We start from the raw sequence: 14,895 nt of genomic DNA on the forward strand, positions 1-14,895 counted from the left end.
GGTGTTGTTTTGAGCGACTGCACTGTTTTGCCAAAAAACCTCATCTACTGTTTTTGGAATGAGCTTCTATCCTTCTCTTTTTCTCATCTGCTCTCAGGCCCAGCCTCTTTTCTTTTCCTCTCCCCCCCTCCATGATTATATTTCTGTGCCACCCAAAGACAATAACCTGTTGTCTATTGCTTGTACATTCAGAAATTCGATAGCAGGGAGGAATGTTCTCCACTGTGATGAGATCCATTAGAGACTATCCATTTTTTTTTTTTTTTTGCTTTTTCAATTCTTCCTTTCTTTTTCCTTTTTCTCTTCACCCCCCGCCCCCACCAACTTCATCAGACTGTCTCCTGGAGGGAGGAGGCGATCTCCAAATTCAAAAAAATTAAAAAAGGAGGTGCAATTTCTCTATATTTTGTAGCGTGTTAAGAGAAAAAAAATCAATGCACTTTGGTCCTAAGGGAAATGAACATATTTATAAAAGTGAACAAAATAGTCAGCGTGTGTGTGTGTGTTTGTGTGAGCGTGAGTGTATGTGTCTGTCCCTGGTTGATTAGAAAGAAAAATGTCTGCTATGATTTTTGGAGTGATGCATGTTTGTAGGCACATGGTATAAGCTGTGGATATAAGTATAAGGAAATACTTTGTCACCACCAAACTTGGATCTGTGACTCATAAACAGTCATCTGATTTTTAAGTCGTAATAAACAAGCGCATTTTTATGTGTCTTTATGGAAGGCATTGATTGGTGAATGGTTCTGTGAGCTATTTGTGTTTATTAACCTTTTTTATTAACTACCAACACAATGCTTCAGCATACATTGTTATGACTTGGATAAAACCAAATCCTGGAAGTATTTGTATTTTATTTTATTTTTGATTATTACTGCACTCTCTAACTCCACTGTCCTTTCCCAGGCACCACAGGAGACGCCGTACAAGATTCACCATCAGTCGGAGGGACGTTGCCACACTTCCTGCAGGAGCCAGAGGACGCCTACATCATCAAGAGCAACCCAATCCGGTTGCGGTGCCGTGCCACTCCCGCCCTGCAGATTTTCTTCAAATGCAATGGGGAATGGGTTCATCAGAACCAACACACGGTTCAGGAATATATGGACCAGAACACAGGTAAGGAGCCACATTTTTTCCCTGATAACAAATGATAACGATGACATTACCGATGCGTCCGGGAGGTGGGTATGGCCTGAATCTCAAAAGGGGCTTCTGCCTTTAGTTTTCTATTCAGCTCCATCTCTATTGAAATCATTTATTTCTTTTTCATTTTCATTTTCATTTTCTGTGGTTCAAAAACAAGCTCAAAATGGCCTTTGGTGTGCAAAGCCAAAAAAGACACAATTATACAAAAAGGCTTTTTTTTTTTTTTATCAGTGGCCACTTAAATACAGCAATTATACAAGTTGCCTTAAAACACAGTGCTTTGCAGTGTATTAATTATTCCTCCATCACAGCCTGTTTTTTGAAGAGCGATTGAGGAAAAAGCTAATAATAATAATAATCAGATCGGTTCCAGAAACACTGGTATTTCCATAGTAATATGGTGCACTTTATTTTACTGAGCGCAGTGTTTATCGTGTATGCTGTGCCTTCTTCACCACTTTCATTGTGAAGTTTCATTTGTAAAAAGATTCAGCATTTGTATTTAATAATAATTAAGGGATGAAAGATTTGACATGCTGACATGAACATGAACAGTTACAAATATCACATATAAAGTTACAGGTAAATAAATAGAGGTATTGCATGTATTGCAGGCACAGTTACACATACAGTTACACATCACATTCAGTTAGTTACAAATATAGTTACACATCAGTTGCAGTTACATATTACAGATACACATATAATTACACACCACATGGTTACACATAAACAATTACACATCACAGATAGTTACACATATATAATTATACATCACAGTTACAGTTGGGGGAAGTCGTGGCCTAATGGTTAGAGAGTCTGACTCCTAACCCTAAGGTTGTGGGTTCGAGTCTTGGGCCGTGCCCTTGAGCAAGGCACCGAACCCCCCAACTGCTCCCCTGGCGCCGCAGCATAAATGGCTGCCCACTGCTCCAGGTATAGTTACACATCACAGTTACGGTTACACATCACATACATTACAGTTAGTTACACATCACAGTTACGGTTACACATCACATACATTACAGTTAGTTACACATCACACTTACAGTTACTCATCACATACAGTTAGTTACATACAGTTACACATCACATACAGTAACACATCACATACAGTAACACATCACATACAGTTAGTTACACATATATAGTTACACATCATAGTTACAGTTACACATCACTTACAGTAAGTTACACATATATAGTTACACATCATAGTTACGGTTACACATCACATACATTACAGTTAGTTACACATATACAGTTACACATCACATACATTACAGTTAGTTACACATATACAGTTACACATCACATACAGTTAGGCATCACATACAGTTAGTTACACATATACAGTTACACATCACATACAGTTAGGCATCACATACAGTTAGTAACACATATACAGTTACACATCACATACAGTTAGTAACACATATACAGTTACACATCACATACAGTTACACATCACATACAGTTAGTAACACATATACAGTTACACATCACATACGGTTACACATCACATACAGTTAGCTACACATATATAAGTTACACATAGATAGTTACACATCATACTTACAGTTACACATCACATACAGTTACACATCACATACAGTTAGTTACACATATGCAGTTACACATCACATACAGTTACACATCACATACAGTTAGTTACACATATGCAGTTACACATCACATACAGTTACACATCACATACAGTTAGTTACACATATATAATTACACATCATAGTTACAGTTACACATCACATACAGTTACACATCACATACAGTTAGTTACACATATGCAGTTACACATCACATACAGTTACACATCACATACAGTTAGTTACACATATATAGTTACGCATCATAGTTACAGTCACACATCACATACAGTTACACATCACATACAGTTAGTTACACATATACAGTTACACATCACATACAGTTAGTTACACATATACAGTTACACATCACATACAGTTAGTTACACATATACAGTTACACATCACATACAGTTAGTTACACATATACAGTTACACATCACATACAGTTACACATCACATACAGTTACACATCACATACAGTTACACATATACAGTTACACATCACATACAGTTACACATCACATACAGTTACACATCACATACAGTTACACATCACATACAGTTAGTTACACATATACAGTTACACATCACATACAGTTAGTTACACATATATAGTTACACATCACATACAGTTACACATCACATACAGTTACACATCACATACAGTTAGTTACACATATACAGTTACACATCACATACAGTTAGTTACACATATATAGTTACACATCATAGTTACAGTTACACATCACATACAGTTAGTTACACATATGCAGTTACACATCACATACAGTTAGTTACACATCACATACAGTTACACATCACATACAGTTAGTTACACATATACAGTTACACATCACATACAGTTAGTTACACATATATAGTTACACATCATAGTTACAGTTACACATCACATACAGTTAGTTACACATCATAGTTACAGTTACACGTCACATACAGTTAGTTACACATATGCAGTTACACATCACATACAGTTACACATCACATATATAGTTACACATCACATACAGTTAGCTACACATATATAGTTACACATAGATAGTTACATGATAGATGCTGTTATAGTTACACTGGAGACTCCCTCCATGAATGTACACTTCAGAAAGATGCTAAACATAAACAGGATTCAGGTTCAACTTTATGTTCTTTCTTTGTTTAAACATTCTCTTCAAGCCACCTGTGTTTGATTGGGTAACACAATCCAAATAGACTTTCTTGTCCCTTTGTACTTTTTTTTAAGTAGTTTTATTTTTATGATGGATTATGCCTGTCTTATATGTGCAACATTACAGCACTTTATTTCAGCCAGCTATTTTGGCTGATCAGATTGTGAGAATTGTGAGACTCGTCCGAGGTGCAGATGTGACAATGTGTGTGTATTTGTATGAAAGAATGAAAGAACTCCACTTTCTTTGGAAGTATTTAAGTCACAGCAGCAGGTGGTATCAGCAGGTGTCTTTCTTTTTTTTTCCTTTCAAATGTCACTTTCTGCTGTTTTTGCTGTGGTTCAGATGTTTGCATGCTTTGATCGCTTCTTGTCTTGTCAGGTACATCAGAAAAATAAAATTAAAAAATTAAAAAAACAATCTGGGAGTTACCACGAATTTGCAGCTTGCGCACAGAAGCAAATCCTGTTCAACCCAATCAGGGGCCATGTCTGAGAAATAAGCATTCACTGATGAGGATCCTGCAGGGATTTCCTGAATAAAACAAAAACTAATCCAGCAGCCTGGCTGCAATGTGCCATGATTAGCCAAGAGAGGAAGAGCTGCCTTACATTTACCAAGCCCTTGCTGGCAGGATGACAGTCTTAATTGCTTGTTGAAGTTCATTATTTTTTTTGTTTGCCATTCTGTGAGATTATTGTGGGTCTGATAACGAGGAAGTGAAAAGGTCTTCATTCTCTTTATTTTCCAGTCGGAGCATTTAAGGGCACGAGGGATGGAATGAATAAGGAAATCCGTGAAAACGCTACACAAACGTAGCCAAAAAAACATAGAATAGTCATAATTAACCATTCGGATATCGTATGCAAATAAAGCGGAAGAAAAACAAAACAAAAGCAAAAGCAAATCAAAAAGCATATTTTCCTTTTTTTGTCTTTTTTTTGTGGAAAATCTTCAATATAATCAATGCCATTTGTTTCGCCCAGAACAATTTTCCTGTTCAAGCTAAAGAAAAAGTTTGCCAGCATCTCGTTAGCATCTCCACATGAGTTTTGTTTTTCTCATCCAGAATCATGGCATAATAGGTATTTTTTTTCACATGTGGAAAGGGATTAAACAAGAGAGATTCAAATTAGCATAATGCAAAATGAAGCAATCGACAGTCCAAGATGATGCTTATCGTTTGGTGATTACACTTACTGCAGATTTTGAATATATATATATATATATATATATATATATATATATATATATATATATATATATATATATATATATACTGTGTATGTTATTTTCTATATCCACTTCTTTCCCCAGATTACTATGTTCTTATTTTCTTGTACTCGAGTAAGTTTAACCCCCAAATGTTGCCAAGGCAACAAAAAGCTTGGAAAAGAAGGACTTTCTTTCGAGGCTAAACTCATAACCTCCGATAACGACGTCCTTTTATAGCGACGGTGTAATGGATGACAAATGTGGCTGGGATTGGATTAGAACGAGGCCTCTTAATCGCAGACCCAGATCTACAAAGGATTGGACTTTATCGATTAGTACAGCGGCCCTCAATGGCGCTGATATGATCTCTTATTTACCGGCTCCCCAGCTGCGGCTCGGGCGCTGATAAAGCGGCGGGCGAATGCCCTTGAGTTTAATGCGGGAGAGGCAGGAGCGCTCCCGAGGCGCAGGGATAAGCGCCAATTACCCTGGTGACAGAGTGAAGAGGAGGCCAGCGTGGCAATCTGAGCCCAAATCAACTGTTTCAGACTGTTTCCTGGGCTGGAAAATCAGCAAAGTGAGCATGAAACGAATGAAACGGTAACGGCGCCAATGTGGAGCGGCAAGCTTTAGCTAAAAGACATTCCCATTACAACTTTTATTCTATGTCTGACTTCTGTTTTCTGGAGTGAAATGAGAGAATACATGGAACACTTTGGGGAAATAATCACACAACCCAGTACAGTGTTAGCACTTTAAATTGTTTTGTTACACTGTCCATTGTAGAAATAACATTTCTTGCATTTCTTTTGTACTATGCAACATTTAAGGTGCAGATTCGTGAAGTCGAACTACACTAGAATATTTAGATTTACACCACTGGTTAGACGAGACACTGTTAAGCAGAGGCTTTATCTCATTTTATACAACTGAGCAGTATGGGCTTGCTCAAAGTTTAGCAACTAAAAAAATGTACCTCCAAGGGATCTACATGTGAAAACATAAGTCCCAAAGCAAACAAAAGTGTACAGTTAGGTTAGAATAACAATGATACAAATAATAAAATAAAAAATGAATGATAACTAAAAGACAAAAGATTTATTATTAAATCTATTATTCATATACATTTTAAACTATGAATCTTTTATTAATGTCTAATTTTAGATTTACATTAGGCAGAAATTCAGCTCAGGATGACCTCAAACTGTAAACAGCCAACAGGGGATTCATTTTTAAAAAGGAGATGGCAGCACGGCAGTAGCATTCAGCAGCCACAACGGATACAAAATATCGTAGCATTCTGTTAATTCAGTGTTAAATTTCACATCATTGGTAAGAGAGATTCTAATCTGGGATTAATGTGTAGTCTCAAATGGGACAGTTACTGATAAGAGTGGCCATTTCTACGCCTGGATTTATTTACACACGGTCATCAATAATTGCTTCTTCCTTTTTTTTTTTTTTTTTTTTGATGAGGTCAGGCTTCTCATCTATAATTCAGATCCAAACGTTGTGATTAGACCAAATCAATCTCTGAGCTGTCTCCTAGTTAAAGAGGCATTAAAACACCAGTGATGTTCTGGAGCAGCTTTTAGCCGCTCGTGTGAAAAAAAACCACAAACGTGTTTTAAATATTAGACCAAATTTAGACAATTAGACCAAAATACAACCTTTCTCAATTCTGATTTATTTTCACTTTTAGAAATCTAAATAGAAATAATCTTCAAAATCTTTACAAAATAAAATCTGTCCACATTTTATTCCATAAATTTCTTTGATACATCACATATTAATTATAAAAAAACTATCATGATAAAAGCATTTTAACAGTGGTTAATAGAAGCATTTTATTAAAATACATTGTAAATAAAATGTATCATTACATGTATTCCTTTTCCCTATATTTTTTATATAATACAACAAATATTTTATATATAAATATTTCTCTACCTCTGACCAATCAAAACGGAGAATAGGGCTGCACGATTTGGGGAAAATGTCATATTGCGATTATTGAGGTCAATATTGCGATTGCGATATGCGATTGCGATATAATAAACAAATGGTATCATGAGTCAACTTGCTTGGTTCTCAAGGAAAATGCACACACAGATTACTGATAATGCTGAAATTTGTATTTCTAAACTCAAACTAGCAACAACAACAAATAAAAATACGAAACGTTTTCAAATTAAAATATAAAATAACACATTAATGCTGATTAATGAAAAGCCTAAGATCACTGCCTGAACTGAAACTCACTGGTCTTTTTTTTATTGGCGGATAGCGGTGTAGTGTATGAAATAGGCAAACAGCTTTCAGAGAGAATGGGTTGTCATGTCCACACATGCATTTATTTATTAATTTCATAAAATCTCAGCATTTTGCGTCATATAATCGCACAGGCTTGATATCACGATTGCAATTGCAATATGATTTATCGTGCAGCACAAACGGAGAATATACTGTAGTGCGAGATAAAGACAAGCAATTTTAACCCAATGAACTGAATTTGTTAGCCGTGCTGTCGGATGATTGAGTTTACAGCTCGGACAGTGAGGCATTATATATGTGTGTGTGTGTGTGTGTGTGTGTGTGTGTGTGTGTGTGTGTGTGTGTGTGTGTGTGTGTGTGTGTGAGGGAATAAGGGTCCATTATTGAAAGAAAGAGCTGTGACTGGATGCAGTTATTTTTCCTGCTGACCCAAAATGCCTGAGGTCAGCCAAAGAGGACATGTATGGATTTCTCTCCACATTGCTGGAAATAATGAGGTCCGTTAATGAGTGATGGCAAGTTAGCAGCAGGAAAATTGGTGTGTGTGTGTGTGTGTGTGTGTGTGTGTGTGTTTTCCCTACTGTATATCTGCTCGTCTTAATCGCATTAGGGTAGTCCATTTAAGCAAACAAAACAGCACTACTGGAATAAATCTTGAGCATTTTATACTCTACGTTTTCATCGCTGAATAATTGACTTTATTTGTTTTAGATCCTGATTTCTCTTCTGCTTCAGTTGCTCCAAACTGCGGTGTTTAAAGCAGAGAACTAGGGGAAAATGATGTATAAAAATAAAACACACACTTAAAGTACTTAAGCAAAATCTGAGATTAAAGTCAGGGTGTGGAGCGGAGAATGAATAAATAAATAAATAAATAAATAAATAAATAAATAAATAAATAAATAATCTGTTGTTTTGACTGGAAATAAGCAAAAACGATTGGTTTGGGCTGTGACGCCGACACTGACGACGCTCGGCCCTAAACACTATACCTGAGGTGTTTATTCAGTTCCTATAACAGAAACTCTAACGATAGCGCAGCTGCAAATCAGAGGCTTATAATGTATTAATCTGCTCCTTCGAATAGCTTCTAATAACACTAAAAACTTTTGCAGTCAATTGCATACGCTAACCAAGCTAAGCCATATTACTACAATCTTCATGCAAACTTAAGATGCTTTGTATCACGCCAACGTCACTAAATATCACAAGGATAAAAATTCCTCCAAACACCAGACCTGTGAAGCCTTTTAGCATCAGAACTGCAAAGTAGCAGCACAAAATCAGCAGCTTTCATTTTCTGACATCCGCCTCATCAGGATTAGAGCGGTTCAGGCTAAACTGCATCTATTTTACAGGATAAACTGAAAAAATGCCATTCTGGAAAATTCTGATAGTTTTCTAGAAAAAAACAAAACAGTTCCTACCATTTACCTTATCAGACTCTACCATTTTCACACTTGTTCATACGAGTCGCTTTATTTTTCCTGACTCGCGTCAAAGCTCTTCCTGACGATTGTTGCCAGGCGTAAACATGCTGTGAGCAATCTTGTCCAGCAAGCTATTTATCATATGGTAGTTTTGTTTTCGTAGAGAAGTATGAAAGAGTGTGAGGAGGGAAGCGGCTGAGGAGCTTCTCGATGCGCCTCTGTCATCATCTCTTTCTGATAAATGACAGCTGAGAAGCATACGTGTAGCTCCTGGACCCGCAGAGCGTGGGGAATAAACAGCAGTAATCTGTGTTTATATAGCACCTTTCATCTGTGATAAAATATCAGGGAATGTGCATCGAGAAGCATATTACAGTGATGAAACATTTACATATACATCAGTGAGAGATGCTGGGACTTCAGTGTGAAAAAAAATAACAATGAAGAAAAAACTTTGATTATCATTTGGGACATTCTATGAGTTGAGTTTTTGGATAAATGAGAAAGTCCTAAATCATAACCCTTTATCTCCACACCTTACTCACCTACCTCCTCACCTTACCCACTCATCTTACTCACTCACCTTCTCACCTTACTCCACTACCTCTTCACCTTACCCACTCACCTCCTCATCTTACTCATCTTACTCACTCACTCACCTTCTCACCTTACTCCTCTACCGCCACACCTTACTCACCTACCTTCTCACCTTACTCCTCTACCTCTTCACCTTACCCACTCACCTCCTCATCTTACTCATCTTACTCACTCACTCACCTTCTCACCTTACTCCTCTACCGCCACACCTTACTCACCTACCTCCTCATCTTACTCACCTACCTCCTCACCTTACTCCTCTACCTCCACACCTTACTCACCTACCTCCTCATCTTACTCATCTTACTCACTCACTCACCTTCTCACCTTACTCCTCTACCGCCACACCTTACTCACCTACCTCCTCACCTTACACCTCTACCTCCACACCTTACTCACCTACCTCCTCACCTTACACCTCTACCTCCACACCTTACTCACCTACCTTCTCACCTTACACCTCTACCTCCACACCTTACTCACCTACCTTCTCACCTTACACCTCTACCTCCACACCTTACTCACCTACCTCCTCACCTTACCCACTCACCTCCTCATCTTACTCACTCACCTTCTCACCTTACTCCTCTACCTCTTCACCTTACCCACTCACCTCCTCATCTTACTCACTCACTCACCTTCTCACCTTACTCCTCTACCTCCACACTTTACTCACCTACCTCCTCACCTTACTCCTCTACCTCCACACCTTACTCACCTACCTCCTCACCTTACTCCTCTACCTCCACACCTTACTCACCTACCTCCTCACCTTACTCCTCTACCTCCTCACCTTACCCACTCACCTCCTCATCTTGCTCACTCACCTTCTCACCTTACTCCTTTACTGCTTCACCTTACTCACCTACCTCCTCACCTTACCACTCACCTCCTCATCTTAAGTCTCTACCTCCTCACCTTACTCACTTACCTCCTTACCTTACACGTCTACCTCATAACCCTCATTTAACCCTTCCTCATCATTTAATCCTCTTTTCTAGACGTTCTCCTCATTTCAGTTCTCTTAAGTCCTAATTATTACCATTACTTCATCTTTATTTTGCCCAGCCTGATCAGCCTTTAATTTCAGACTTTTAATTTTGTTGACACACAGAATAAGAACAAGTGCCTCAGTCCTTCCAATATTTTTCATACCTTCCAATATTTCCAGGATCTTTTCTTCTCCTCCATCCTCCCAGATCAGGATCAGAAGTTACCGTATTAAACACAGTGCAAGATAGCCAGCGTCAAGGTAAGGTATGAGTACACAGCTTTACTTTAGGCTGATTCAAGAATCGGCACTGGCTAGCAAACAACAGGTGACCAGGGGCCGGTAGCACGCTAATCCATAATCTAAATGAAAGCAGACAGGCTCGGCTTAGAGTTACGTGGAACTAAAGGAACAAGCAGAAATGCGGCTTAAAGGTACAGCAGGAAACGAGGGCAAGACTTCCAGGGGAAATGAGATGAATGCATTTGCAACTTGTACGCTGACTTTCATTCAATTGAAGAGACACTTTGTGTTTTTAGTATCAGATTTATTCTGGGATTTTGAGAAGTGCTTTAGACATATAGATGAATGCTATGAACAGTAATAGAAGATATTATTTGTATGTTTTTACTTCTACTCGAGGAACATTTGGTGGATTGATGTTTGCTCCTGTTTGTTACAGCGGAGATCTTTTCAGATTTCAGTTTTTATGTTTGGCAAGAGAATAATATTAAACCATTATATAAAGCATTATATGGAAAGAAAATCTGTTCCTGAGTAAACTCTTGGAGAGACCTCGTTTACACCAGCTTAAGATTGTCTCCACACATTTGAACCATTTCTTAAAAGGCGCCATTCTTTTCACACCATACGAGATAAAAACCCTGAGATCAATAAGGCACACAGGGCATTCGCTTCATCTAATCATTATAGTGATGCTCGATTAGGAAATGAAGAGCGCTTGCTTCCTGAAGCCTCACACGAAGGCCAGCAAACATAAGAATAAAATGTTATGCTTGGTCGTCCAGTTTGGGGCATCCGGTCTGGAGCGGCCGTTTTCTGCTTTTGCTCTCTAATCCCAGATAACAAAGAGAATTAACAAGGCACAACTTCGGGATCTTCAAATAGAAAAGATTTTAGCACTGTGAACAGATTAGTGCACACCGGGCCATGCTACTTTAACCGGTTCAGTTTTTCTTCAGAGGGCCGAACGAGAACGGAGCAGCTGTGAACCAAAAAGCCCCCTGGGGGAGCGTGATTTAGATTCACCACATAAAGCAATCTCTTAGACTCTCGGGGGAAGATGTTATTAAAAGAATTACAGCGCTAAGCGGAGTACAATATGTGAAAATGAATTAAACATCTTTTAATCTACAAGCCCCCACAAAGTGTTTCTTTCTTGTTATTTTTTTTAAATATCTGGCAGTCAAAATTTAAATTTTGGTTGTTTACAGAACTGATAATAATTAAAAGACAAGAAAATGCTGAGATATATGGAAGTCAAAAATGTCAGCTTTTCCTAATGCTGCATCGCTTGGCATTTAGGAACTTGTTTAGCAGGTGTTTAACAATATAATGTGTAGCTAAGAATAGAAAAAGCGGAAAGTCTTCCCAGTAGAACATTCTGGAATGGGCTTTTCATCTAAGACGTATGAGTGTGATGATACAATTAGATACATTGTGCCAGTTTATTAGTAAAGTTCTATGAGTAATAATTCATTTCAACAGCCTAATTTCCATCGAAATGTTTCTGCAGCTATACAGTGCAGATCCCACAGGCAACTCTTGCTTTGCCCAATGTTCTCCTGTGATAGTTTGTGTGCTTATTTCCATCATGTGACTTCTATAAAGACTACAGCAGTTCCTCAAAATGCCTTTTTTTTTAAAAAACTGTTTCCCAGTTTTTATAGTTTCCAAGACTCCACCTTCTGCTTCTTGTTATTTCCTGATTTTGACCTCAACCTGCCTGGAAGTAAATGTGATTCTGCCTCTGATCACACTTCTGCTTGTGATCTGCCCCATGTAGCTTCTCAGCAGGATATTCACAACTAAATACAAAGGCTTCGTGCATACCTGCCTGCTACCGAGTCTCTGACAAAGCACACGACCCAGTCATGTATAACAAGGTTCTGACCAAGAAAACATGTCAATCAAGACTCCCAAGAACAGACCTGGGCTAAAACCCAACAGAGACCTGTATTTTTGGCTCCTACACTATCTACCCTAGCAATAACTAGCTAAAGAAATCAATTAAAGACTCAGATGACCTAAAGAACCAGATTGGTTAAGACGCAGATGACCTAAAGAAAGAAATCATTTCGAGACAAAGATTCAAGTGCTTCAAATTGGTGCAACACTCTGAGCAGGATTTTTTTTTTTTTTTTTTTTTTTACTTTAGCCTTTATTTCTTTATTTAGCCTGACACAGGGGCAGTATTGTGCAATTGTCTCTGAGATCTGAGCCTGTAATAGTACTATCACTATATAAGTCATATGACTCATCAGTTTAAATTTCATTCTGCTTAAAAGTCCAGAAGATTACGGATTAATACCATGACAAGCATCCATTTCCACTTCAGACCGATACTTAGTTTCTGGTATTTCTGTCCCACGAGGCTTTGGGCCTCATGCTTTTGCTGTGCTTTGCGTGCCACACGATGCAAGAAGGAAGCAAAGAGCATGATGCAGGATGACATTAATGCACCACTGAATCTGAGCACTAAAGTGAAATGTCATGTCCATTTATGGAGTGGATTGTGTCACTTAACTGTAAGGGTCACACAAACACACACTGCATCTGAAAATGACTGGCACAAAAAACATGACCAAGGATGCTGTTTTTAATGATTACAGTACACCACTATGGACTCTTTAATAGTGCTTGCACATTAATCTCCTGCACCATTAACTTAATATATGTTTTCCAGCTTTCATCATAACTAAAGAAATAAATAGGTGGAGAATTTAAAATGCGTTTCACCCCCACATTAGTCATTTTCTCACCAGGGAGCTTGGCAGCTTTCTCATGAATATTCACAAGTCTGCCCTGAAATAAGAGTTTTAAATGCATGCTAGTGTGCTAATTTAGCGCGTTTAACTGAGGGATAATCAGCAATGAGCATTTAAATAGCATGAGCGTTCTTCAGCACCCAGTCGCACACATACATGAAGGTCAACATGGTGACAGCATACTCCCTACTGCACTGTCCATCCTCAGATGATTCAGGAACTGCTGTCAGGTCGAATCGGGAGCCTTCCTCTGTATGGTTTGAGTTCTGGAAACAGGAAGGTCCCTGAACTCATAAGAAATTGATATAAATATGTAGCAGTGACAGTGGTCAAATTTGGTTCTTATTCACCTGGAAGAAAATTCTTGGGCAGAACCAAAGCTGGAATTCACGGCGCTGAGAGTCGAGTGCCAGGATGTAAAAATATTTACATTTACATTTATGGCATTTGGCAGATGCCCTCATCCAGAATGACTTAAATGTATCTTATTTATACTACTGAACAAGTGAGGGTTGAGGGACTTGATTGATTGATTGAGGTTATTGAATATATAATATTTATATGTAATTGTTTTTGGCTGCAGAATTCTAATAAAAAGTAATTAATTAATTAATTAAAATACAGGGCTATGTGGGTTTGGATTTTGTTTTCCCTTAATAATATAAACCTTCATTTAAAAACTGCATGTTGTGTTTACTTGTGTTATCTTTGACTAATATTTAAATTTGTTTTGATGATCTTAAGGGGGCACGGTGGCTTAGTGGTTAGCACGTTCGCCTCACACCTCCAGGGTTGGGGGTTCGATTCCCGCCTCCGCCTTGTGTGTGTGTGTAGTTTGCATGTTCTCCTCGTGCCTCGGGGGTTTCCTCCGGGTACTCCGGTTTCCTCCCCCGGTACAAAGACATGCATGGTTAAAAAAAAGGCATCTCTGGAAAATTGTCCGTATTGTGTGATTGCGTGAGTGAATGAGTGTTTGTGTGCCGTGCATTGGGTTGGCCTTGATGCCCGATGACACCTGAGATACGCACAGGCTCCGTGTGACCCGAGTAGTTTGGATAAGCAGTAGAAAATGAATGAATGATGATCTTAAACATTAAAGTGTGACAAACATGCAAAATTAAAAGATCAGGAAGGGGGCCAACACTTTTTCACACCACTGTATACATACTGTATATATATATATATATATATATATATATATATATATATATACATATATACATATATATATATATATATATATATATATATATATATATATATATATATATATATATATATATATATACACACACACAACAGTTTATGACAAAACATTTTTTTACAATGTTTTTCAAACATCCAGAAACCAAAAAAAGTATAACTATATAGTTGAATAGTAATCCATAAACTGAACTTCTGGGAGAAGGAGTTCTAACAATCCTACGAGAAAAAACA

The 14,895-nt window shown here is 37.9% G+C and overlaps 1 protein-coding gene across 2 annotated transcripts in view; it reads left to right on the plus strand.

Annotated features, from left to right (window-relative positions):
- unc5db (unc-5 netrin receptor Db) overlaps positions 1-14,895 on the plus strand; it is a 134,373-nt gene that overhangs the window by 69,614 nt on the left and 49,864 nt on the right. For both annotated transcript variants that reach the window (XM_027141929.2, XM_047818957.1), the window contains exon 2: positions 910-1,122. In XM_027141929.2, coding sequence (XP_026997730.1) covers positions 910-1,122 — 213 coding nt within the window. The remainder of the gene's footprint in view (positions 1-909; positions 1,123-14,895) is intronic.

Source organism: Tachysurus fulvidraco, chromosome 9 (genome assembly GCF_022655615.1).
Source record: "Tachysurus fulvidraco isolate hzauxx_2018 chromosome 9, HZAU_PFXX_2.0, whole genome shotgun sequence".
Classification (NCBI taxonomy): domain Eukaryota; kingdom Metazoa; phylum Chordata; class Actinopteri; order Siluriformes; family Bagridae; genus Tachysurus; species Tachysurus fulvidraco.